Source organism: Melozone crissalis, unplaced genomic scaffold, assembly GCF_028551555.1.
Source record: "Melozone crissalis strain CALT ecotype California unplaced genomic scaffold, PUWL_Pcris_2 ptg000041l_1, whole genome shotgun sequence".
Taxonomy (NCBI): domain Eukaryota; kingdom Metazoa; phylum Chordata; class Aves; order Passeriformes; family Passerellidae; genus Melozone; species Melozone crissalis.
Window position 1 is genome coordinate 4,260,508 of NW_026535819.1, and position 27,111 is coordinate 4,287,618.

The 27,111-nt window shown below is 43.0% G+C and overlaps 1 protein-coding gene across 2 annotated transcripts; it reads left to right on the plus strand.

Annotated features, from left to right (window-relative positions):
* Positions 1–944: 944 nt before the first annotated feature.
* SETX (senataxin) lies at positions 945–27,111 on the plus strand. 2 transcript variants are annotated; one of them, XM_054284227.1, is made up of 26 exons: positions 947–1,022; positions 2,381–2,567; positions 3,665–3,845; positions 5,121–5,328; positions 5,499–5,608; positions 6,033–6,252; positions 6,395–6,514; positions 7,218–7,389; positions 7,905–7,995; positions 8,433–12,644; positions 13,469–13,568; positions 13,981–14,157; positions 14,771–15,000; positions 15,489–15,656; positions 15,770–15,926; positions 16,699–16,800; positions 17,195–17,307; positions 17,978–18,049; positions 18,305–18,454; positions 18,923–19,030; positions 19,689–19,876; positions 20,494–20,586; positions 21,154–21,318; positions 21,767–21,904; positions 24,213–24,300; positions 24,781–27,111. In XM_054284227.1, exons 3-26 carry the CDS (start codon positions 3,666–3,668, stop codon positions 25,936–25,938), a joined length of 8,520 nt encoding a protein of 2,839 aa, XP_054140202.1. In that variant the 5' UTR covers positions 947–1,022; positions 2,381–2,567; position 3,665; the 3' UTR covers positions 25,939–27,111. The 2 variants fall into 2 exon arrangements, with proteins under 2 accessions (XP_054140203.1, XP_054140202.1); XM_054284228.1 differs by lacking the exon at positions 2,381–2,567 and having other exon boundaries at positions 945–1,022.

Genomic DNA, 27,111 nt, shown 5'->3' on the forward strand with positions numbered 1-27,111 from the left:
CTAAATTATAACTTTTTATATTTATATAACCTGAATCATAACTTTCTATACAATGCAATAGCCAGTCTATGGTTAGCTAGTTATAAAGCTTAAATAAACAGAAACTTGCCAGGTGAATAATCTCAGAAACAGACAAGTGTAGCTACACTGGGAAGCAGGAGGATGTACAAACAAGAAATTGGCAAATATAATTCAAATTAGCCACAAAATGAAGAATTTAGACCAGTTAGATCCAGAAAGACCAAGGAACACCATAACTGCACATAGTCTGAAGACAAAGTTAAGAAGCTCAGATGAGAGGAAGACCTTGAGCCTTCATCAAAGAAAACCCCCAAGAACACCTAAACTGGGGAGGTGCAAGGCACTACAAAAAAACTATTTATAACCACGAGATAACATTATGTATAACATCATCACATACGTGCTGGAGCCAATTTAATGACACAGCAACATCAAGAAATACTTACTGTATAAATAAACCACAGCACTCGACAAGGGTGAGTGAGTGATTGAGGCGGAGAAAATCCCCTTCGCCTCCAGCACTGCAATAAACAAATACCTGCTCTGTAAACACCAGTTTGTGGTGTTTTATTTCCAACCAGTCTTTTCGGCCATCACCTGAGGCGGTGCCTGGGTTGTAACAGGGCTCAGGCCCGGCACCGTCCGCCCCGAGGCTGTAACAGGGCTCAGGCCCAGCATTGTCTATTCCTGAGGCTGTAACACGGCTCAGACCCAGCACCGTCCGTCCCTGAGGCTGTAACAGGACTCAGGCCCATCCCCGTCCGTCCCTGAGGCGGTGCCCGGGCTATAACCCAGCCCACCCCCGTGCCTCAGTTTCCCCGCCCTCCGCCGCCGGGGCCGCGCTGTCTCTTTAAGGCTCCTCCCGCGGGAGGCAGCGAGCGCCCACATCCGTCCGCGTCCGGAAGCGCGGGCAGCGCCGCGGCCTCAGGGCGGCAGCGGCGGCTCCGGGAGAGCCGGGCCGGGCTGGGCCGTGCCGGGCGGACCGAGGGGAGCGGCGTGAGGTGAGCGGAGCGAGCCGTGAGCACAGCAGGGACCGTCCGCTCGCCCCGCACCGCCCTGGAGGTGGTGCCGCGCCGCCGCCGCGGATCCCGCGCTCCTGCCGGGACGCCCTTTTGTGTCGGTCCCTCACGCCGCCTCAGGGCGGGCCGGGTCCCGCTTGGCGGAAAGGGAGGAGGGCGCCGGGCAGGGCGGCCGGGGCGAGGGGGGCGCTGCCGGGGTTGGGGTTGTGATGGGGCCAGCACCGGCACCGGGGCGGCTGCGGCGGCTCCAATGCGAAACCGAAAGAGATTTCGGTGCTCGGTGCGCGGGTACCGGGGCTCCGCAGCGGTCAGGGCACGGCGCTGCTCGCAGGTTCGTTCGTGTGCCCGCCCACGCTCCGTGCAGCGATTCCCTCGCTTAACGGGCATAGGTAAATATTGACGCTTTTTACGAGTGAAAAGCCAGGCAAACATCCGCATTTGAATGGCAGAAGAGATTCTGTTGTACTTACCGCTTCGTGAAATGCATCAATGCAAGTGTTAACCTAAATACCACAGCAGTTCTTGAGTGTGAGCTGAACTGATTTCTGCTGATCTACTGAAACAAGGGATTTAAGGGTTAATAAGGAATTTCGGATAGTTCAGGCAATATGTGTGTGAACATATGGTATTCGTTATTCTGCTCGTACGGGACAGAGATAGGGGACCCTCCGAAGGATACCTGTTACCTATAAAATTCTGCTGAGCTTGCAAATAAGAGAAGCCCCTGATAAAAACTGCTGAGCTTGCCAGAAAATTCGATGCCAAAACACCTGAGTTCGAAAGTTTAACAACTATGAAAACTTTGAGCCTTCATCTTGTCAGGCCCCAGACTCATTTAAAGACCACCGACTCAATAAAAAGGATAAACTGTGCACTCGCTGCTAATTTCCAAACCATGTGGAAAATGGGCGGGGAGAGCTACTGAATATGTATAGGCATTATAGAATATGCATGATTTTTTGTGAATAAATAGAGGATTTGTGAATGTCGGGGCACGCAGGATTTGGAAAGATGTTCTCTCCCTGCGTCTAGCGCTGAATAAAATATTTACCTACTTTACAACCTTTGGTTGTGGAGTCATTACCAGCTGGAAAAAGGTTCTGTCAGGTGAGGATTGGCTTCTTCTCTCAGTAGTGAGTGGCAGGAGTGGACAGAGCCTCAAGTAGTGCCAGGCTGGCATCAGGAGGAATTCCTTCACCCTGGAGGTGTTCAGCTGGATGTGCTCTGCTCTGGGTGACACAAGGTGGTGTTTGGTGGCAGGTTGGATTCGGTGATCTCAGAGGCCTTTTCCAGCCGGACTGATGCTGTGATTCAGTGGTTTGATTTCTGTTTTGCTCTAGATCTTTGAAACACCACCGGGACTTGGTCACCAGGGGGTGGATTGCTGAGGATACGGCTCTGCCCTCTGCACTCAGGACATGTATGGCTGAAGGGCTCAGCCCCTTGCCTGGCTGCAGGGCAGCGCTGTTCTCCTTCCCACCATGTGAGCTGGCACACCTGCACAGCAAATAGCTGCCTTTTTCAAAGGTAAATGCCACAATTGTTGGGTTTTCCCACTGTATGTGTATGTATGAGGAAACTAATGGCTTGGCTTTATCTGCTTTTTTCATGCTGAATAAAAGAAGTAGTTACCACCTTTCTTTTTGTATAGTTAGTTCGAGAGTTCCTGCTTTTGCAGCCTTGCATTATCTGAAGGGGCTTAAAAGGAAGCTGGAAAGGGACTCTTCATCAGGAGCTGTAGTGGTAGGACAAGGGGGAGTGGATTCAAACTGACAGAGGGCAGGGTTAGATTGAGTATTAAGAGAAAGTTTTTCCCTGTGAGGGTGTGAGACCTTGGCACAGGGTGCCCAGAGAAGCTGTGGTTGCCCCTGGATCCCTGGAAGTGTCCAAAGTTTGGATGGTGCTTGGAGCAGCCTGGGACGGTGGAAAGTGTCCCTGCCATGGCAGGGAGTGGAATAAAATGATCCTTAAGGTCCTTTCCAACCCAAACCATTCTGTGGTTCCAGTGCTCTGTGGAATTCTTCAGGCTAGCAGGATCTGAGGTGACTCCATTGCTGCTTAGTGAAGGATTTTTGTTTTTAGGGGAAAGCAATCTGTGGTGAGAATTTTAGCACTCTGTCTATAAAAATCACAAAGACAGGAAAGTTCTGCATAAATACCCTTTGCTTGTGACAACAGGGATTTGTTGACCTATAAATTTTAGTAGGAGATTAAGGAAAGAAGCTAATTAAACTCTAGACCTAGATTCCAGCCACACCAGTAAAATAATATAAAGAGCTTTGCATGTAGTTCTGCAAATCATGTGCAGGTAAGGAGATTTTTTTTTTAAATATAAAATGAATTTTCACCCTTTTTTTCCCCTAGTTTGCACATTTGACTACAGTGCTTTACTTTTACCGTGTGCTGTTCCTTCCACAGGCATTTCTGGTGCGATGTCCCTTTAATTGCTCTAATGGGTTTAATTGCATGCACCTGGATGTTGTCAGAACACCTGCATGGAAACTGCTAATGTGTAACTGAAATCCTGACCCTCCCCACACTTTAAAATTGTCGTGGCTGACAGGGAATATTTTGCCACTTGAAGGCTTTGGGCTTTAATTGCTGCTTTTTTTGCCCCCCCCCAGAATGAGCACATGCCGATGGTGCACACAGACTGGTGCTGACACCACCGAGTTCCTGAGGCACTATGCTGCTCAGAGGCTGTCCCAGGAAGATTTTGAAGGCTCCAATGATGACCTCTGTTACTGCCTGGAGTGTGTGGTTGAATACCACAAAGCAAGGGAGGAATGTCCAAGATTGCATGAGGTAATTAATTAAGAGATTGATTAAGAAGCCTCAGTGTAAGGGGAGGAGTTGTGTGTTACTGGGTTTTGGGAGTAGTTGTGTGTTACTGGGTTTTTGTGTTGCTTTTTAACTGTCTGCTTTTTTCATATGGAGTTGCAAAGTGCAGATTGTAAAACAGATTCTCTTGTTCTGCATATATTCAAATCAGCAAGAACTAAACCAGTAGTTTTAAGTTGCTGACTAGACACCACAGCTTGGGCTTCTTTCGTGCTGTAGATGGTTTGTCATCTGAAACAAAGAACATCTGCCAGACTAACAGCTCATTTCTTTAATGTGTTTTCTCTTTTCTGCTGGTTTCTCTTCGGTTGTTGGTTTCTTCCTGTTTTTGTTTGCTTTCACTTCTCTTTCACTTCAGTTCATTTCACTTAGTAGTTTTCTCTTATGTTTCAATTTCAGAGATCAGACCTTGCAAGACTGCAATTAATCAAAAAAATTTAGACCTCTTTTGTAGTCCTCCCTTAGCAATATACAACTTTATATTTTAGGAAAGCATTTTATAATATTTATTATATTGTTAGCTTATTTCCCTTCTGTGCATGTGAAGTATGTGTTTTTAGCTAATAGATCATAGTCTAAAAGGTTGCTCTTTAGATTGGTCAGCTAGATTGCTCTGGAGTGCAATTCCATGTGACTGGAAGTTCCATAGACTGGGAATAAGAGAATCTGCACCTGCTGCAAGTTCCTTTTTGTGTCCATTTACTGCAGTGAATGAACTTGGTGTCTAATTGAGGTTTGGAGCAGTTGCTTAAGATGAGTAAGTTAAGTGGGTGAATCCCTACAAATATCCAGCAAATCAGTCAGTCTCTTTGCATTGTTTATATTCTTGTCCTTCCACTAATTGCAAAATCTATAAGGCAAGATTTTATTAGTGCTTTTCCTATCTTCCTAAAGATGCTCTTTTCCTGTATTGTGTCTTTATGTGTATTGGCCAGTGAAACAAAGTTTTGTGACTCAAATAAGTATTGAAATGAATATGAATATTTAACATTGCATCTGGTTTGAAGGTTATTTTGAAAAACTTTGTAATCTCAATTTTAAAGTGAGAGATTTGTGCTTTGCCTAGTTGAATTCCATTTCAAAGCTTTACTGGTTTGGACCATGCATAGAGAGAAACTTTTCAAAATGACATTTCAATTTTTGAACATGTAATGAATTATCTGTATGTGGTAATAAATGTCCTTTAATCACTTTTTTTCACAAAATACACTTTGATTCTTGTTTTGCCCCACTGAACAGGACCTGTGGGACTTGGAAACCTCCCGCCTGGTTGCCCACATGGAGAAATCCATGAATGAGGAAGCAGGAGAAGATGAGCTGTTCCTGGTTGATGAGCATGGGGAGACACCTCTGTCTGGTTATGTGGGCCCAAATTTTGAGAACAACCTGCGAGTGCCCCTGCTGGAAATACTGAAATACCCCTACCTGCTGCTGCATGAGAAAGTCAGTATGTATCTGATCATATCCCTGTGGAAGGGAGTGGTGGTGTTCCACTGCAGGAGGTGAAAATGAATATACTTAAACCAGAGGAATAATGTATAATTTATTTTGATAATAAATACATTTTTGTTGTGAGCCTGTAAATTAGTGCTTGCTATAACTCTCTTACTCTTTTAGGTGAGCTATGTGTAGAAGTGCTCTGTAGAATGGAACTAAGTCAAGACTCCTTTCAGGTCTTTGAGAAATACCCAGGAATTTATCTCTTTTTGGTCCACCCAAATGAGGTGGTGAGTTCCTTTTTCTGTTCTGCTAAATCCTGGTTATGTGCACATGTTAATGCTGAAGGTATGGAATACTGTCTTGCATGATTTTAGAAAATGTGTGGTGCATTTATCTGTAAACAAAACTTGACCTCTGTTACAGTATGCAGTCTCTCATTAGAATGTCTTGGTTAGTTACATGTAAATAACATAAAATTAGCACAAACCAACTGTTGCACTTTAATCCCAAAGAATTTTCTTCATAGATATTACCCTGAATTTTAGCTTCCTTGTCACCAACAGCTTGTAGGTATAGCAAGCCTGTTTCTAAGATTATTTTGAATACTTATTTTTAATTATTCTATGCCTTTGTCCCATTTGTAATAGCAGTGCTTGCTCTTACAGAATTTGTTCTTTTTATTAACATAAAACTATTTGTTTCAATCCTTAGATTCGTCGATGGGCCATCCTAACAGCAAGGAATTTGGGAAAGGTTGACAGGGATGATTACTATGACTTAGAGGAAGTGCTGACTTGTTTGTTCAGAGTTATTGAGTTGGGGCTTTTTGAGAACCCAGATATTTACAGCTCTTCAATGTTTGAAAAGGGTAAACTCATCCTTCTGCCAGCTCATTTGTATGACACAGCCAACTACAAGAACTATTGGCTGGGTGAGTATTTATGATCAGAAATGAGTTTGTGTAGTCTCCCATTTGTAAGCAGTTCTTTCAAGTCAGAGCTTGAAAATTTGTCAGTACAAATTCATATTTTTTCAAATATATAGACAGGTTGCTTCTGTTTTTTCTTCTGCAGGAATTTGCATGTTGCTGTCAGTGCTGGAAGAACAAGCTATGGACTCTTTGTTACTGGGCCCAGACAAACAAAATGATTTCATGCAGTCTATACTTCACACTATGGAGAAAGAAGCAGCTGGTAAGTCATTTTGAGATTAAGACAGTTCATAGCTCATTTTTCATCTTTAGCAAATTCCTTGTTTTTTTCTTAGTAGTGTAATGAGAGGTTATTTTCAAAAGATAAACAGGCCTCAGGTAAAGGTCCAATATTTGGGAAATACTGAAAGATGAAATCCAAAATCTGGAGTGGAGAAGGGATGGTGGTGCTTTTGCTAAATCTGGCTTAGTCTGGGAATAGCCTTGTGACCTCAAGACCAGGATTGCCTCTTAAATGAGCAAATTTTTATTTAATTCGTGTTTATTGAGGATATGATATTTTCTTACACGAGGGAGAAGAAACCAATTGCTTCTATTATAACTGTGAAGTATAAATTAGCTGTGTAAGTGAAACTGTGTAAGTTGTGCCACTTCTTAGCACACTCCTGCAAAAAAACCATGTGAAAGAATCAGTTTCATAGAGTGGGGAAATATCAGTATTATTTAACATTAATAATGGGCGTCCAGGCTCCTGTTGATTTAAGACTGCATAAGGAGCAGTGTCTCTGTACAAATGAGGGAGCTTGACTTTTTAAATTGTTTTTCCAGTAAAAAGTACAGTTGCAACTTCCTAGAATACTTTTCTATTGATATTTTAGGAAAATCAGCTCTTTCAATTTCTGCTTAGCCTAAGAATGTCCAGGACTTGCTTTTCAACCCTCTCCGCTGTTCCTGTTGTGTTTCAGATGATTCCACTGACCCCTTCTGGCCTGCCCTACACTGTTTCATGGTTATTTTGGATCAGCTTGGGTCTAAAGTTTGGGGTCAGCTGATTGATCCTGTCCAAGCCTTTCAAACCATAATCAACAGTGTCAGCTACAACAATGAAATCAAAAATATTCGCAGTAGTTTTGTGAGGTCAGTTCTTGTCAGTGCTGCTGTAATTTGTGTTGGGGGAGGGAGATGGCAATTAAAGAAATAGCATCTTTCCAACTTCAAGCAAGAAAAGTTGAAGTAGGTCCCCTAATATTGTGATGTTCCTTCAAAAAAATATATGCTCACTTTTGGTAACTCTGGTGTGTCTGTTAAACTTGTTAGGATTTTTTTTCCTGAAGTGGGAAGACTTTTAACTGTTCTGTGCTTATTTAGTGCTGCTACAAACTTGCACTGAAGGTTAATGAAAATTGCCATGTTCAAGGTTTGGTAAATTTGTGAGAATTCCTGAATTTTCAGTAGATGGCATTCTGGGCATTTGTTCTACATAGACAAATCCGTGACTCAATAGAAAGCTTTTTCCTGAGACAGTCACTTCTCCCAGCTCTTACAAGCTGGATAAAACAAGCTCTACACTTGGTATCTGAAAAGCAACATCTGTCCTGAGTTTCTCAGGGTTTTAATTGTGTGAGTCTCTAGTAATCTGTGTTTCTTTTCAGGACAAAAGCTGAACCAGAATCAGACTATGGTGATGACATGATGTCCTGCAGTCAGATTGTGTATAATTATAACACAGAAAAGCCTCAGAAGGTATTAAACCAGTATTTTATATTCCTTTTCTTTGAACTGGGGTCACTTAGTGATGTTGTCAAGAATAAACATTTCCAAGTGTGGTCATCTCTTGATGTCAGTGTATTGCATTTATGAAGTGTCTTTTAAGGGCTTTCCATGTGTTTTTGATTATCTGAGGTTAAATTATGTCAGCATGATGTCTTTGAATAGTTCACAATGTTTTTTAAAGGAACTACTACTTCACACTAATTTCATAGGTAATGTTTTAGGAAATTAGATCTGTGTGATCTTTATTTTTTGCATTTTTTTAATGACTTGCATTGCGATATAAGAACTGTTACTGTTTAGTGAACAAGTATATGAAAGGAAGTAACAAAAAAGCTTGGCTACAAGCAAGCTGCCATATTAAACTGTGCTTATCACTGAGGCTGTTGTGTGGTGGATGTATTTTTCAGGACACTGGCTGGAAGGCTGCCATTTGCCCAGAGTACTGCCCCAACATGTATGAAGATATGCAGACCCTGGCTAACATGCTTCAGTCTGACATAGGCAGAGACATGCGTGTCCATCACAGCACATTCCTCTGGTTCATCCCTTTTGTTCAGTCCCTCATGGATCTCAAGGACTTGGGTGTAGCCTATATAGTAGAGGTCATCCACTACCTCTGCTCGGAAATCAAAGACATCCTCATCGAACGATTCCAGGAGTGCGACAAAATCTCCGAGTTCTTCCTCCTCATCTTGGTGTCCATCGTTGAGCTGCACAGAAGCAAGAAGTGCCTGCACTTGCTGTGGATCAGCTCCCAGGAGTGGGTGGAGGCGGTGGTGAGGTGTGCCACGCTGCCAAGCAGAGCCTTCACTCGCTGCAGCGAGAAGGCTCCGGGGCTGTTTGCCAAGGGCTCGGCCGCGGGCTCCTTGCAGGCGCCTAGCTCGGTGCAGCACGCCTGCGTGCAGCTCATCCGCAGCCTGCTCAAGGAGGGCTACCAGCTCGGCCAGCACGCCCTCTGCAAGCAGTACCTGGACAAACTGAACCTCCTCCTGCGGGGAAATCGAGCTGTGGGCTGGCAGCTGAGCAGCCAGGAAACCCAGGAGCTGCAAATGTGCTTAAAGCAAGTTATAAGAAGTATAAAAGGCAAAGCGCTGAGCAGCTCTTTGGCTGGAGGGAGCAAGTCAAGCTCAGCAGCTTTGCCGAGTGTCTCTACAAAGCAGGAGAGGAATGTGTGTGATGATGGATCCAAGATGAGTGGACATGAGAGGAGGGACCTTTGTTCACCGTTTGTCATGTCAAAGGAAGGCAGAGATTGTCAAGAGAACCCTTTGCATAGGAGAAAGAATGCCTGGGAAGAGGAATGTAGAGATGCGTGTAGAAGCTCAACATCTTGCACATCCACAGAAGGCCTCTTGATGAATATCAAAAAAGAGCCTAATGATTTGACAGATCAGGAGTTTGTCTTCCCACAGAACTCTTTGGCAACAAAAGTATGTGGGAAAGTTCAGGAAAATAGGAGCTCTGACCTTGTGGCAGGGAAGTGCAATATGGATGATCAGTGCTTCAGTTCAAATACTGAGCATTCAGATTTCAGGAGAGGCAGAGAGTTAGAAGTGAAACACAAAGCAGAATCCAAAACACCATATCTGTCTGCTCAGACTCATCTTGATTCTCCATCTTCAAGGAGTTGCAAAAGTATGCAAGAGACAAGTGCAAACAGTGTGTTCCAGTCCAGACTGGTCCCCACTAAACAGGTGTCCAAGGAAGAATCACTGGATTCCTGTAACTCCTCTAGAAATGAAGCTGGTGTGCAAGGGAAGGAAGATGACAGTACTTTGCTTTTAGGGCATAATGACACCTCACTGAAAAAAGTATCAACAGAAGAAAAATCAGGTCCATCGTTGCTGTCTTTCTTTAAGGGGAGCACGAACGTTCAAACTTCAAACCAGGAGCAGCCTAATTTAAATGATTTGGATAAATATGACTGCAAAAATCAATTTTCGGAGACCTCTTGTAGGGATAAAATTTCAGCATGTGGTTATTTTCCATTTAGCTCTGAAAACAAGAGGGATGTGATCAGGCCACTGTCAGTGAAGCATGAGTCAAGTGACAGGTTGTTTGAGTTTTCAGAATATTTCAGGAGGGAAAACAGTTCAGTGGGGAAGAAAGAGGAGAATTTTTTGAAGACGGTTTCTGAAGATGATGATTCATCAGACTCCCAGGTTGATAGAGAACTCAGTAAATTATCTTTAGCTGCTTATGCCAAAAGTCTTAATTTTCCCATTGCATCCAACCAGGAAAGCTCAGTGTACCACAATGTGTCTGATATTAAAAGGAAAGTGAGAGGTTCTGTAAGATCTTCCAACGAGGGCCAAAGTACCAAGTGTCCCAGTGGTGGAGATCAACTTAGCAATCAAGTCATTGTAATTTCAGACTCTTCTGATGAAGAAAAAGGTGTGGCTGAGAAGGAGGAATCAAAAACCAAGAATGAAAATGTGTGTGCAGAGCCGTCTTCAACTTCCAGCAGCACTTCTGATAGTGACACTAAAAGAGAATCAAAGTCTCCAGGCTCTCCCCTGTTACTGGATGACTGTGAGTCTCAGTATTTTGAATTTGAAACAGAAGATGAGGTTTTTTCAGCTTGGCAAGACACTCAAGCGTATGCTGTGGAAGCAACTCAGGAGTATAAACAAGATGGTGTTTCACCAGCACCTGAGACAGGTAATTCATATGACTGCCAGAATGATGACTTAAATGACTGGGGCTATGATCTGCCTTACTTTAGTGATGAGGCCATGGAAGAGGCAGCAAGCTCAATAGAAAAGCAGACAGAAGATACTTCTTATCAGAAAGAAGCTGATGATACCAAAGAAGCGACTAATTCAACCTTGGAAGAATCAGTTGGCAAGGAAGAGGCAAAAGGTCAACTGGAGAAATGTGCAGACAAAGATACTGCTAAAGGCTTCACCCTGGACTCGAAAGGGCCTGAACCCACAGCATCTACATCTCCCATCTCGTTAGCTTCAAAGCTGGCCCTTAAGAAAAAGAGTACGAGCCCACAGAAGCCCACAGCAAAATGTAAATCGGCACCAGCTGTTCAGAGAAGTCCTAAAAAACCTCCCGTTGTTAAAACAGCCAAAAATAAAACCCCTCTGCAAAGCACAGCAGAACGTTCTCAGCCTGGCAGGTCGATGCCTGCTGTGGTTCCTCCAAGGAAGGTCCGGCAGAGCCCTGCTCCAGCATCAACTGCAGAAAAGCTTGGCCTGAAGAAGGGGCCCCGCAAGGCGTTCGATTTGTCGCAGCCCTCCCTGGAGAGCCTGGCCCTGCTGCGCAGCCACGGCAAAGCCGCAGGCAGGATCGGGGTCACGCAGAAAAAGAGAACCAAGCACATCGAGGCTCAGCGTTTGTCTGTGAAAGGGAATAAAAAACTGCTGGCCTGCCAAGACCGCCAGTATCTAAGGTCCAGAAGAAGCGTGAAAAAATCTGCAGGAAGTTTGGAGAGTAGAAACAAAGTTACCAAAATGTACGCAAAATCTGTGGTACAAAAGGCTCAAAGTTTTGAACTGGGAGCTATTAAAGAATCTGTTGAAAACCAAAGGGAGAAAAAAAGAGAGGAGGCTGCTTGTTCTTCTGCCAGTGAGAGAAAATTTGAGAGCCTCTCTGTGGAGGAGGTGGCAAATTCCTCTAAAATGCCTCGTTCTTCAGACTGGAACAGCAAATGGGAGGGTAGCAGCGTTGTGGTTCCTCCTGTCCCCATGGATTCAAGTCTCTCTTCCACTGCACTTGAAGGTGATAAAGATGAGTCTTCAGGAAAAGGTTGCACTGTCCTGCCTGAGTGTGAGATGAAAACTCCAAAGCAAAATGGGTGTAAATCAGATGAAAGCAGTGATGAAGGTGATGATAATCTGTTTTTAACTCAGTTAGATCCTGTGGATATGGAGTTATGTTCTCAGGAGGAAAGCGTTCAAGATGCTGCTATAGGTAGTAAGACCCCAGAGGAGATGGATGTTGATGAAAGCCTTCAGCAGAATGAAGTCTCAGCTGTTGTGAAGTGTAAGGATAAAGATTGTATGGAACAGGTGGAGAAACCTGGAGACTATTGCAGTAAACACCCAGCCACCAGCCCAGGGGCAGACCACGTGTTTGCCAAGCCTTCTCTCCCACCACCTAAAACAAAAAAACCTTCCACTGCCAAAATTTTCAGTTCAGCGAGTTCTTCACGGAACGCAGCCTTCAGCAAAGATCTGGAAGATGGCAGAAAGTTTCCCCCACCTTCAAAAAGCAAAGTGAACGCGGCCAAACCGGTGGTGGTCAGGCCACCACTGTATCCAAAACCTGCACCAGCAGGAGATCCAACCTGCAAATCTCCAACTTTCAAACCCCTTAATTCCAGCAATGTTCTCCAGTCACAAAATAAACACTATGACAATGCTTCAAATATTTCCAGAGGGCCTGGCCGAGAAACCTCCTCCTCTTTTCTTGGCCAGCAGCGCGATTACAGCATTTTTGTTAACCAAGTCCTAAAGTGGACTTATGAAATGTTTGAAAACTTCAGCTACTTTGGAACTCCAAATCATCTTCTGCAGACCATAGTAGCTGCTGTTCCTCCCCATTTTCAGGGCTACAATGAGTATTTTGACACATTTTTTCCCTTGATGATGCTCAATGCCTTTGAAACAGTAAGTAGCTTTTTGGTTTGGTTTCGTCAACACTGAGAAATTTTACCAAGATATTAAAACCTGGTTTATGTCCTCTATTTACCTTTGAAAACATTCAGCTAGAGATCAGAATAGAGGAACAATTTGGGGTAGATAATCCAAAAAGCTGTGTTTAAGATTGGGGATGACCAGAGTTACTCAAATCAGTGAAGTGTTTCTTATTTCCTGGTGCACGTCCACAATAAGAGGAGCGGCAAAGAATGTGGTTTTCCTCTCTATCATGTATAAAGCTCAAAACAGAAGTCTTTAAGAAACTGAAGTCTTTCAATGGCAGAGGATGAAAATCTGGTTTTGGTTTCTGTTGGGAACTTACATGAGAGGGAAGGTTAATCCAGGAAGTATTTTTAATTGATTTATAGCTTAATAGTCTTTATTGGTTTATAGCTTAATAGCGACAAAACAGTGTTCCTTCAATTCATGTCTGAATGCTTTCAAGTTCAGTCATTGCATCATTTCTTCTATAGAAATAAGGTAGAAAATAAAGCCAATGCCAGTTTAATACTGATATTTTAAGGTGAAAATGCAGTCAGGGAAGACTCAGAGTAATTGTGAAGGAGTTTAAGAAAGTATATTAAATAGGTGAGTGGCAAGGAAGAACTTTTGTTTGCCCTGTGTGTTTATATATAATGGGTATGCTTATGTGAAAGAAATTAGTAAGACTCTTGATATATTTAATTGACAGTCTTATAGTTTTATTTCATTTATTTGCACTTTGAGTCATGGTAAGCTTTTCTTCTGATACACTAAACCCTTCAAAGTATTATTGTTTCCTTTTCAACATGTAGCTGGCACAAGAATGGGTAGAAAACCAGAAAGTAAGAGAGAAAGGTTATTACTTCTACTTAGAGAACTTTTCTGCTGACATGAATACAGCACATTTTACAGGTGAGGGTTGGTTTTTTTTTAATCTGATTTTCAAGTAGATGATGCATTATAATGAGCTGGCAGTTTGAGGCAGAGTTTTTTGTGTTTGCTTTAAATATAGAAAGGATTTCAACTTTGCTATTCTATAGCATGAATGTAAGAGAACCATGTATTTTACAGGGAGCTTGTGCCTTCCATCTCTCTCATCTAGGATTTTTTTTCAGCTTGTTTTGTTAAAATTGTCCTTGACTTGCTCTGTGTTTATACAGTGCTGTGCTCAGGCTTAAGAGTGCAGGATGGAGTTAAAATTTCCACAACAATCTTTTGCTATAGCCTTTAACAGCTTTAAAAAGTTAACAGTACTTCTGCAGTCATGTAGAAAATGTAACCATTTTCTTTTCAACCTTGTGATTTTAATTTGTCTTTTGGACAGCTCATCTACGAGAGAGGGATTTGGCAAGGCAGCTCCATCCAAAGGAGGATGACTTAATCCTTTTGAAGGTCCACAAGCAGAAGGACACTTTTGGGGAAGAAAGTGGGATGGAGTACCACACAGTGAATCATGTTGGCCTTGTGACACGTTTTGCTCGTGCATCTGGCTGTGCAAATAGTGAGTAGCAGGGCTAGAAATAAAAATGGGGTCCTTGGTGCCATAAAATGCTTCTTCATAGCTGGCTGTTGGTAATTTTAATGTACCACTGGCCTCAGAGGAAATGGAGTTGTATTTCCTCTGTAGCAGGTCTGTTCCATGCTAGAAGCTTTGTAAAAATCAGGAACTGAAGCTGCAGCCCTGCTGTCCATCATTTTTCTAGAACTTCATGTGGAAACAGAAACTACTGATGAGTAAATGCTCTGCACTCATCTTTAGGATGGGATTGCCAGGAGATAGGAAGTGCCATGAACTTCTGTGATCTCTCTGTCTAAAATTGTCAGTGTCTTTGGGAATTGAAACTGTGAGTTATCAGGATTTCCAAGTACCCAGAACCTGCCTTATTAAAGCAGGGATCTGAGTGGTTGTACAGAGTTTTTTGTTTGGTCTTTTTTTTTTTTTTTTTTTTTGTGGGGTGGGGAAGTGTTGGGATTTTGCAAGAATTCACTGTTGATTCCCTAGCAGAAGACAGCACCTTGTTCTGGTGAATTAATTAACTTACTGGAATATCTTTCAGTTAATGATTTGGAAAGTTTTTTAATTAACAGCTTGGTTTTTTATTCTTTTTTAACAGGACAAAAAGAGCAGCAGACTGCCTGTCATCTTACTGTGCAAACCCAAGGCAATTTGTCATTCTTCATCCATAAGCAAGTGAAGTGTGTGGTGGTTGGCTCCCTGGTGACCACACACAGAAAATTCAAAGGTCTCCTGCTGCTGAGCAGGAGCCCCCTGGTTAGACCCATCATAAATCCAAGTTACAATGACTTCTGTCCCAGAGATCTGCCTGTTGCCTCAGGAAGTGCTGTAAGTTGTGCTGCTGGGAGTGCCAGGGTTAACAGAAAAAGCTTTTGGGCCTCATGAGTTCTGCAGGTTTGGTTTTTGAGATGAGTAAGAGAAAATAGCCAAGTTTCAAAAGCACTGAGACACTGCCCTCCTCAGAGTTGGCTGCTGGGGTGGAGGAGATGAGTCTGAGCTTGCTCAGGTGTTTGTATTCTATTGTTACAGTGAGCTTCCAACTGCTTTCAATTTTCCTTCCCCTTACTGGGGAATTTCCAGGAAATGAAACAGGATGGAAAAGGTATTGTGAAATAAAGGTGTGGGGAGTGAACAAAACCTACTTCAAGTGAGGATTGAGTGTGTATCTAGAGCAGACGTAGAATCAAAAGCTTCCCTGCCCTTCCACCTTTTGAGCTCTAGCTAGAGATGTGAGGACATTCTGAAAGAATAGAAAATTGGTGTGGAAGGTGTGATCAACATGAATTCATTATTTTTTGCTCTGTTTATTCCTTCAGGTTTCATGCATGAATGAATACAATGAAGATCAGAAGAGAGCCATTGAGACAGCTTATGCCATGGTAAAGCAGCACCCAGGACTTCCCAAGATCTGCCTTATCCATGGACCTCCTGGGACAGGGAAATCAAAAACTATTGTAGGACTCCTGTCCCGTGTTTTGAGAGAAGTAAGTGACCATGGTCATGTGCTGGGGTTTGGTTCAGATGAATGTACAGTCTGACTGCTCAATCTCAGGTGAAAACAATCTAAGGAACTTGTTTGTTGTTAATTAATCTGCAGAACACTAGGAATGAGAAAACAGCTCGGAAAAAAAGTTCCAAGATTAAGCCAAACCGTTTTCTAGTGTGTGCACCATCAAATGCTGCTGTTGATGAACTCATGAAAAAGATCATCATTGCATTTAAGGAAAAATGCCAAAACAAGCAGGAGCCTTTGGGTATGGTTTGTTTTTAAATTGTTTTCATGTTAAATGGGCAAAACCTGGAGGAGGAACTGAAGCAGTTGATCATGCACTGTACTTGCATTGTTAACTTTAATGTGCTTTTCTAAAAGGTGTATTGTGAGGGTTTTTTAATAAGTTACACTTTGTTTTGTATAGACATGGACCCTTTCCTCCTGCTGTTAAAGTTCATCAGTTTTTAAGTATTCTTTGGGGATTTGAACACAAGTCCCTTGCCTTTATTTTGAATAAAATTGGACTTTTTGGTTCATGGGAAACAGACTGGTGAAAATTTTGATATGTATAAGCTTCTCATTTTTCCTCCTCCCAGTTTGTGACTAACACAAAGTAGATTAATTCTGTTAAAGACATCTAGTTTGTGGTAAGGGGAAAAACATCTGCATTGTAACCAAATGTTATTTTGTTATTGACTTACCAATTGCTTTACTTGATGGGACTCAGCATTGTCCAAGTTAGGAATTCTGGAAGTTTTAGATAAACCTGAGAGTAAGAGGAAGTTTCATTAATTCAAAATAGCATTCTTAATGTTAGCCACAACTAAAATGTGAGCAACACCTTTGATAGGGTTTGGAATTACAGAATTTTTTTTGTAGCTGCATTTAAATACAAGTCAAGTGTTGAAAACTCCAGGTAATTAGAAAAGCCTTGTTTGATATCCATGATGTTTTATATTTTTTTTACTTGTCATAGCAAAGCATAGAGACAGTTGGAGTAATTTAAGAGTATTTTGACTCTGATTTGTAAACAGGAAATTGTGGCGATATCAAATTAGTGCGACTTGGTCCTGAAAAGTCAATCAACAATGAAGTGAGGGGATTCAGCCTGGATAAGCAAGTTGAGCACAGAATGAGTAAGTAACATGGAAATCAGACTTTTCTTCATTCTCCTCTAAGAGCTGGGTGATGTTTTCCACATGGCATTATGTGTCCTGTGATAAGGAAGATTTTTCTAAAATAGTATTTCATAAAACATTGGTTTTTGTCGGTCCTAGTGGAAAAGATCTAAGGAAAAGGGAAAAATAAGCAAAGTGACCCTTTTGTTTAATAAATTACATTGCACACACGTTAAAGCCATAATTTTACAAGCAATACAGCATTTGAGAACTACAGTTGGAAGCAGTTCTCATTGTCATCATTGTACCAGATAAAATTTGAATAGAAAATGGGAAAGTGCAGCAAAAAATGCACGTGTCCAATTTGGAGTTCCTGTAATAGCTTTTCTGTTCTTCCTTTGGTTTATTCCAGAACGAAAGCCAGGTGACTGTGACCAGGACATTCAGAAGAAGAAAGAAGCTCTGGACCAGAAGCTGGACATGCTCTCTCGAGAGCGTGCCATGCACAGATGTGAGAAGAGAGAGGTAGCAAGACAAGTTTTAATCTTCTTTGTGGTTTTGTGTTCATAACACAAAAACAAGTCTGATTTTTGGTATCACTGTCTTCACCTACTTTTCCAACCAATGGAAAAGTTGGTAGCACCATGAGAGGGAATGAAGAACTTTACATCAGGAATTTTTTTGTTTATTTATGCCAGTATTTCCCACTGGTTGATTGAGCCATTTGTTGCTCTACCATTCAGTAGCCTTCACTTGGTTCTGCCACTAGTTAGATTTTAATATAACCATATTTATGAATCTTAAAGGTTTAAATTGATTATATGTTCAAAGCTTTGTTTCACTGAAAATACAGGAAGATACCTCATGATCTGAGAATTTGGAGTATGTGTTGCACTTCAATTTTTCCATTTTTTTGTCTAAGAATTCGGCATTTATGCCAAATCAGAGATTTCTGGTGATAAACCATTTCTCAGTTGCACAAATATGTAAGACTTGGTACTGTGTGTTGCAATGCCTAAATATGGGGACAGCTTTCCAAGAAACTGATTGGCTTCTTGAGACCATTTTGATACTAAAAGACTGTCTGAGCAAGTCTACATGTTTAGGAAATTAATTAGGGTATGAAGGGGGAAAAAGGTATATGGGAAATGGGTGGTGCTAAAGGTGGTTCCTGTTTAATTTTCCCCCTATCTAGAGTCAAATGTTAAATGATGAAATTGGCAGACTTGCAAAGGAGAGACAACAACTCGCTTCTCAGCTAAAGGAGGTAGGAGAATTTATCTCTAATAAACTTCAGCTGATGTATTTTTATACCTGGTGTCCTTTAATTGTGGTGAAATTTGGTTTTGATGTAGCTGAGAGCGTTTATAGAGTAGTGGGTGAATGGATCAAGGCCATGAGCTGAGTAAGCTGTGAAATCTGGGTGTGCTCTGGCTGCATATTGGGAAAAAGCCCAAACAGGAGCATTGACTGTTGCAGTTAAGGCTGAATTTTCACCAGGGTGTCCTGTTGTGCTTTGAAGGTTCGGGTGCACTCCCAGAAGGTGCAGGCTGACATCATCCTGGAGTCTGACATCATCTGCTGCACGCTGAGCACCAGCGGGGGGAGCCTGCTGGAATCGGCCTTCTCCCGCCAGGGGCTGGATCCCTTCAGCTGTGTCATCGTGGATGAGGTCAGTGCAGTGTGGGAGCTGCAGCCCCTGCCACCTCCACACCTGCCCTGGGCTCTGCTTGGCCACCTTGGGCTCTTTGCTGCTGCTGCAGCATTTGTTTGTTGCCTGCCCTGTCGTCAGTAGGACCACGAGGAGAAAGAATAACTTCTAATTGATTTTTTTTCCTGACTTGTTTGGTGCTGTAATGGCAGACAGCTTTTATGTAGAGCCACACTTCAGCCATGGTTTTTTGCTTTAGAGATTTCCAGATGGTTTGGTTATATTTTTATCTATTTGGAGAGCTTTGTATATATAGTAGTAAAATAAATATTTGTAGTTTTTTTACTAGAGAAAAATCCTTTTTCCTCTTTTTAAATTTTTTTAGAAGACTTAAAGCATTTGAGTTATTCTGGCTGTGTTACAAGAATTTTAATGTACTTCCCTGCTTTGCTTACAACTTCTACTTTTGTCCTGTTTGCATATCAAAAGGCAGGGCAGTCCTGTGAGGTGGAAACCCTGATCCCACTGATCCATCGCTGTAATAAACTTGTCCTGGTTGGAGATCCCAAACAGCTCCCTCCTACTGTCAAATCAGTAGTAAGTGTTCAAGCTCTTTGCTTTTTTCTTGCCATAGAATGGATATGGTTAAAGAACAGTATCTATAGGAAATATTTAAAAAGAGGGGAAAAGATTTCAATGGGGCAATACAAACTTTAAGTTGGGCACTTGGTTTGTGAGTGATGTTGTGGCAGGATCTGTTTTGTCATTCTGGGAGCTTCAGTCACTACCCTATTCCTTGAGAAGGATGAAGACTTCTTATTTATTTGGAGACTTCCTGACCCTATAGGTGTTTAAGGGTAAATATATAGGAGCACATCTTGTCTCCAGCAATGAGGGCTGTGTTAAACACCTGGTAAAGAAAGGAGGAAAACCAGGGTGACTTCTTTAGAGGTTGTGTGTTTATTTAACAAGATCTCACCTGGAAAGTCTTGCTTTTCATTATGGCTGATGTTCTTAACTTTCTACTGTGTTGTGAGTCACAAGGAGAAGTTGTTTTGTTAAAGACTAGACACAAAAATTCAGATTTGTGTAGGTGAAATAAGACAACACACATAGAAAACTGGAGCACGAGCAGTTGTCATTTTGTCAGCGATTTAGAAGTTTAAAACACCAAATTGACTTTCAAATTCACCAAAACACTTGGACTGGTGGGGAATGAGATGCCAAATGAAATTTCCTGTTCTCCCTGTGGCAGAAAGCTCAGCAGTATGGCTATGACCAGTCTCTGATGGCCCGACTGCAGAAGCACCTGGAGGAGCAAGTGCAGAGGAACGTGCTGCACAGCCTGCCTGTGGTGCAGCTGACAGTGCAGTACAGGATGCACCCAGACATCTGCCTCTTCCCATCCAACTATGTCTATGGCAGGACTCTAAAAACTGCCAAGTGAGTAGCTCTCTATTCTCCTTTTTGAGCAGAGGGTATTTCAAAGCAATTTGTTCATGTCAGGGTGTTCTTGTGAGTTTAAAAATTGTTGTGGGAGGGGAAAAGATGGTTAATGGGAGAAAATGTGCAGTCCATCTCTGTTAGTGCTGGGTGTGGTAGGTGAGGTAAGGTCTATTAAAATTAGTCATACAGAGTTCATTTTAGGCCTCAATCTATTTGGGTGGCAGGAAAAGGTAAGGATTCTGAGGAGGAAAAGAACTGAAAGTTACAATCATAAAATGGTTGAAGTTGGAAAAGACTTTCAGTGCCATCGGGCTCATGAGTCAACCATTTGCACCATTAAATCAAGTCCTCACTGCCAAATCCATGTGATTTTTGAACACTTCCAGGAATAGTGATTCTCACTTCCTGGACAGTCTGTTCCAATGCTTTACAGCCCTTTTCTGTGAAAGAAAAAATTCCTTATATCCAATCTAAACTTCCTTTGGGGATACTTTAGGCTCCTCTCTTCTTGGAGAGCTGCTTGTGTTTGATAACCATGATGTAAATAAATGGAGGATAAATTCTTAGAATTTCTTAGTTGTATGGTTGCCTTGTGATAAAAATATTATTTCCAGGGCAATAGAGGAGAACAGATGTTCTTCAGAATGGCCATTCCAGCCCTACCTGATTTTTGATGTAGCTGATGGTCGTGAGGAGCGAGACAATGAGTAAGTCCTGCATTCTAATTCAGCCACAGTTTAGATTTTCTGAGAATTAATTGTCTACAGAAGAGCTGTGTTCTCTCCTTTGTTGTTCCAATATGCATCAAGTAGCTAGAACTGCATTTTCCAGCTGATAAGATTTAATTTCACAAAAAACAGAGGTTTTCTTAAATCTGAAACTGGTTTTAATCCTGGTTTGACTCACTGCTAGATGCCAGGAAATGCCTGCAGTGTCTGTTAACTTCAGTACGAGTTTGAATCCTGATTTTATCAGTGACTTCCCTTTCCCAGGTGCACACTGAGGAGATGCCAGGAGGTGGCAGGCTCAGCCCTCCCTTGGCCAGTTCTGTAAGGAGAGCACAGCTGGAGGTGCTGAGGGAATGTGGAAGTGCAACTTTTCACTGCCTGCACTTCCCAGGCTTAGTACACCCTCCTCAGGGTCTGCTTGCCAAGTTCTTTGATCCTCTGTGTGAAAAAAGCTGTAAAAGTTCAAAAACCAAAATTCCCCAAAGCATTGAATTAGAAAGAACTCTCAGAGGTGTTCCTGTAATGTTTCCTTTTTGTCCTGTGCAGCTCTTACAGCAATCCTCGGGAAGTGAAGCTGGTGATGGAGTTAATTAGAACAATTAAAGAGAAAAGGAAGGATCTGGGCCTTCGTCGCATTGGAATAATTACCCCTTACAGTGCACAGAAAAAGAAAATCCAGGAACAACTGGACAGTGTGTTTAAGAATAACAGGTAAAGAAACCACAAACTTTCAAATGGATCTTGCTCTTGCATATTAATCCTTTGTTTATCCTCTTAATAATGGTAAAAGTCTCCAGCGTCTTTCTGTACTGCTAAAATTTGTTCTTGGTTGTGCCTTTAAAGGGGATGTGTAACCCTTTTGCTTAAAACTAGCACAAAGAGAACATGCCTTTCTTAGTTATTACCCAGATGCTTTGATTAGTTCTGAATAAAGCTGATTTAAAAGAACTTAAAATTCCATGCTGTGTGGACCCAAACAGATTTTCAGTTATAATGCTGACCTCAGAAAAGTAAATTCAGGTTTATGCTCATGTACTAAATGAGAAACTTACCCTGGTGGTTTCACACATGAGCATTTAGTGTTTAGGCTGTTTGCATTAATGTGTTGTTAAAAACCCCAAGTGAGGATGAGCAAGCTGCTGATTGTGTTTGTCCCCAGCCCAGGAGAGGTGGACACGGTGGATGCGTTCCAGGGCCGGGAGAAGGATTGCATCATCGTGTCCTGTGTGAGGGCAAACAGCTCCGAGGGCTCCGCTCTGCCACACCTGCAGGCAAACAGCACCAAGGGATCCATTGGGTATGTGCCTGCAGGGATTGCCAGTCCCATTCCCAGGGACACTGCAGAGAAAATCATGTTTTTAATAGGACTGGTTAGAAAGTTACAGAGAACAAATCACTTCTACCAGGCAGTGAATAAAGGATGTCTCAGAGCAAGAATTAGTGGTCTGAGATGTCTGAGCAACAGGGAAATGCTGGTGCTGTGCTCTGCATTATGTGCTGATCCCTTTGCACAGCTCCCTTACCCTGCCACTGCCTGGATTTGGCAGGATTGGCCTTGGGATCTTGGCTCTTTGCATTATTACTGCAGCAGTTATTGCTCTTGGGGCTTTTGGTACACCTTGTAACTTCCTGCATGCTGTTCTCAAAGTGAAACCCATTCTCCTGCTAATGTCTGTAAAATTCTTGTTAATTAGTTGTGCATGTCACTTGGAATGTGGTGTAGCAGACTTGGATCTGGGATTTGTAGATGAGTGTGCTTGTCTTCTAATATAGGGACAGATTAGCAGCAAGTCTTAACTCAGGATTGCAGATTGCTTAATTTTATGGGTTTTTCTGTCTGAAACAGAAGGAACTAAACTGAATGTGCTGTTTACCCCCAGAGCACTTAGAGCAGTTGCTGAGTTCTGTAACTTGTGGATCCTTTTAGTTTAAAAAATGGTAGTGAAAATATGAAATATGCCTTCTTAGAGTTCACTGCCTTCCGAGTTAAACTAGCAAAAATCTGGTCACATAAACAAAAATCTTTCTTTCTACACATAAGTTTCAGTAAGCTGCTTATATTTCTCTGATGCTCATTCTCTGCAAGAAAAATGGCTTTTAATTGTGCTGCTCCACTTTGGGAAGAGAAGGAATCCAAATCTTATGGTAAACAACAATAATGCCTTTTGAAGACTTCTTAATCTGATTGATTGAGTTTGGGAATGGAAGGCAGCTGGAACCTGCCAGTTCTTTTTGCTGACATGAGATTTAACCTCTGTCTGCTCTTTCAGCAGGAACTTTCCAGCTTCCTGTGTTCATACATTAATATATAAAGGTTTATATATTAATATATATATATTCAAGCTGTGCCAGTGCAGTGCCTTAGCAGCTGTACCTGCTGTTGGCTTGGGCATCTCTGTTTCAGGGTCAGGTGCCCTTGGCAAGGTGTGATAGGATTTTTGCCACACCCTTACTATGATCTTGTAGCCTGAGTGAAGGATTTTGTTCTCCAGGGTTGCTAGTCCAGCATTAAATTTACTCTGAAAGTAACTGGGAGAAGAAAACTCCAAGGAATAACAATGGATTTTTTCCCTCCCTCCTTCCTGGGAAAATAACCTTCTTGTCTTTCAGTTGTAAAAGCTGTCAAGAATATTTAGTAGACTTTCAAGGTCTCTCCTTTTTCATTTTTCAAGTCCTAGAGAACTCTATCTGTGCTGCTGGAGCCACTCTGCTTCTGCTTCTCTTATTTCCTGCACTGTCCAATTTTTTTGAGGTGACTCTGTGGCTTTTGCATCTTCACTGCAGGGTTGTGAATTTGCTGCAGATGAGGTCTCAGTGACCACAGAGTCAGGCATTGACAGTGAACCTGCTCAGATTAGGTTGGACTTTTGAATTGTGGATTTTGTTAGTAAAGACTAAGCTGTGTATTTTGGAAGCTCTTATAGTTGGTATTAGTCTCACAAACCTTTTTTTGGGTTCTGGTAAATGAGTGCTAACTGAAATCAACTTTTAAGAATACACTCAGCATTTGTTTAAGTTTCAGTATTGTGGATTGTAATCCCTGAAAACCAAACCAGGCAACTTTCCTAGTGCAAAACCAGAGTTCTGCAAGGATAAACTCTCCCCTCTTGAAGCATGACAAAGCAAAAGTCTGCCTTGATGTGCTTCCAGTGCAGGTCACCTTTAAAATAAAATATTCATGTGCAGTGTTCAGTATTTCAGTAGGGTGTTTTCCCATTAATACTGCCAAATATTATTAATCTATTTCAGTTGGAGTCAAAAAGAAGCTTAAAGTCTTGATAGGTGAAGTGAGGTTGATGTCCTCAGTACTTTGAGGAACGTTTAAGGAGCAGTGGCATTAAGAGGGGATTTGCTCTAAGAAAGGAAACAGCAACGACAAGAGCTGGAAAGAACTGGAATTCCCTGCAAGGATTCAGTGGTGAAAGAAAGAAAACACAATTTATGCTCAGCCTTTCACGTAAGGCAGGGCTGCTGCCTCAGGGTCTGGGCAGGAACTGCTGCTGTTAATTTCTGTGACATTTCATTTTATGTCCTTTCCTCCTAACCCTTTAAACCTTCTTGTGGAAGAAGCAGTTGAGGAGCTTAGTTTTTGTCTTGTCACTCAGGTTCCTGGCCAGCCTCCAGCGCCTGAATGTCACCATCACCCGAGCCCGGTTCAGCCTCTTCATCCTGGGCCGGCTGCAGACGCTCATGGTAGGTGCAGTGGGGATGGAGAGGGCTCTGGGAGCCCCCCCTGGGCCGGGGCACCGAGCAGCACCCTCACACTGTCCTCAGTCTGTGCAAGAAAGTGAATTTTGAGTCCTGCAGGGTTTTTGGGTTTTGTGCTTTCCCGAGGGCGGGAGGGGGTTTGTGTTAGTTCGCCACTGGGGGGCGCTAAAGCCCCGCGCCTCCGAGGGGAACCCCTGGAAATTGAGAAATTGAGAAATTTTGTCATTTTTGGAAGTTCTGATGGCTCAAAGTGCCTTCCCTGTGTTACAGCAGCCAGAGTGTCTGTTGCTGTTTTGCACCTGAAACATAAGATTCTTCCATTCCAGAAGGAACATAGCATTGGTTTCCATGACAGTTGTGTCAGGTACCTTGATTAAAGAGGTTATACATCCTCTGACACCTCTGTCCATTTGTGTTGATTTCTTGCTGGTAACAGGGGATTTTTGTTTTTCTTTTTTTTTAAAGGGGGATGAAAACTGGAATCACTTGATTCAGGATGCTCAGAAGAGAGGTGCCATTATTAGGACAACAGAAAAAAATTACAAGAAAGAAGCTCTCAGGATTTTGAAGCTCAGGCCACCAGGACAGCCCCCATCCAAAGGAGGGACTATGACATCTCCCGTGGTGCAGGCTCCTTCTTCCAGTGGCAAGAGGAGTGAGCCTGGAAATTCTGGGAGCAGCCCACGGGAACTTGCTGCCGGCCCTGGCCATGCTGTGCCCCAAGGAAGCCGAGGCCCCACACAGCCTGCAGGGGCTGCAGCTGCAGATTCCAACAGGGGCAGTGCCCCTGCATCTCTTGGGGCTGCAGCTGCAGTTCCCAGGAGTGTCAGTGCCCCTGCATCTGTGGGGGCTGTAGCAACAGATTCCAGGAGGGTCAGTGCCCCTGCATCTGTGGGGGCTGTAGCAACAGATTCCAGGAGGGTCAGTGCCCCTGCATCTGTGGGGACCCCATCTGCAGATTGCAGGAGAGTCAGTGCCCCTGCATCTGTTGGGGCTGCAGCAGCAGATTCCAGGAGGAGCAGTGCCCCTGCACCCTTGGGGACCCCATCTGCAGACTCCAGGAGGAGCAGCAGTGCCCCTGCACCCTCAGGAGTTCCAGCTGCTGATTCCAGGAGGAGCAGTGCCCCTGCACCCTTGGGGACCCCATCTGCAGACTCCAGGAGGAGCAGCAGTGCCCCTGCACCCTCGGGGGCTGCAGCACTTGGTGCCATTCCAGAGAAGCCCCGGGACCCCAGGCTGGGCAGCCTGGCCACTCGAGCTGAAGGCAAAGGGAAGGAGCAGCCCTTGAGGCCAGCCCAGAGCACGGCAGGATCAGCAGCACAGCAAGGCCTGCACGTGTCCCCAGCTGCCAGGGATCAGCTGTGCAGAACAGAAAGTGCCAGGAGGGCCCAGCAGGCAGCAGGACAGGGCAGTGTGCTGCCCCCAGCCCCTCCCTCAGCCCAGCACGAGGGTGACCGGAGAGCAGCCGTGTCCAAAAGCGGTTCCAGAGCCCCCAGGGAAGGAGCTCAGAGCAGTGGCAGTGAGTGGAACAGAGACTCTCGTGGTGTGTCCAGGAGACCATCCCAGGAATCACCAGAGAACTCAGAATCAAGCTCTGCCAAGAGAAGAAAGTTCTTTCACTGACTTCACTATGAGCTCATTACTGAAAATCTATTCCCAGATTTCTGTCTAGCAAGGACTGTGTTTTAAATTATTGAGCACAGCTGGAACTCCCATCTATTGATACCACTACTATCAGAGGATCTCTTTCCCATCCTGTCCCTAATTGTGAAGGGATTTAATACCTGACAGATGGTACCTTTGAGGTTTTGAAAAGAGAAGTTGGGTAGCTGCATTGCTTGGAAGAGCAGTGGGTTGAGTCATCTAGGAAGCTGAGGTTGTAAATGTTTAACAGTGTATATTTGTACAGTATACAGAATTATTTTAAGATATTTGGCAAATACATAGCTTCTTGGTTTTTTTGTGTAAATGCTAATTTCTTAGAGATGTAATTTTTTTATGAAGAACCAGAGTAAAGCAAAAACAAAACCCAACAACCCAACCCCAAAATCCAAAGGACAGACTTCTTTTCCCTTTGCACTAATATGTCTAATTTATTTCATAGCAAATCCGAATGTTGAAAATGTGATACCAGTGGTTCTTGCTAGTGCTCCACTACTGCCTCAGGGAAGAGTGAGGCAGATGTACTTTGGTTGAACAGAGAGAATTCTACTTATTTTGTATATTTTATTGCCTGTTTTTATAGGAAGAAAAGAGTTTTTGTTTATACAAACGTGCCTTGAGTTTTGCTCTTGCTGCTGCTCTATCAGTTGGAATCCCTCTCTTGTTGAAGGGGCAACACAATCTGCAGATTAAAACCTGTGAGGTCTCTTTGGTCCCACTGTGTCCCTGTGGGCAGGGATCAACAGCACTGTGGAATCTTGGTCCAAGATCTATTAACAGTTATTGGTAATATCACTTGAGGTTCTGTGTATGAGATTTTGGAGATGACAGGGATGAAAAGGGCAGGTAGATCTTTGTAGGTGTTACTGCTGGATTCTTTCCACTGTGCTCATGAAGAACATGCAGCCACTAAAAGAGGATGGCGAAAAAACCAAATTATTTTTAAGAAAACTTTCCTCACATCATAACATTTCACAATAAAACCGGAATTATTTCTACTAAGAATTCCTCTGGGTCGCTGTGAAGTATGAGTGTCTGTTTTGTGGAGCTTGTGTGTATCTCAGGAGGTGAAGAGCAGCATTTCACATGCACTGAGCTTTGGGTGGAGATAACCTGAGGGTGCAGGGTTGGTGC

What these genes read in the sequence shown, in the direction of transcription:
- SETX (XM_054284228.1), top strand. Translation starts at nt 3,666, where the DNA reads ATGAGCACATGCCGATGGTGCACACAGACTGGTGCTGACACCACCGAG. An exon ending in TGTCCCGTGTTTTGAGAGAA is followed by an intron (nt 15,657 to 15,769) that starts GTAAGTGACCAT and finishes ATTAATCTGCAG; the next exon opens with AACACTAGGAATGAGAAAAC. An exon ending in TCGCTTCTCAGCTAAAGGAG is followed by an intron (nt 18,050 to 18,304) that starts GTAGGAGAATTT and finishes TGTGCTTTGAAG; the next exon opens with GTTCGGGTGCACTCCCAGAA.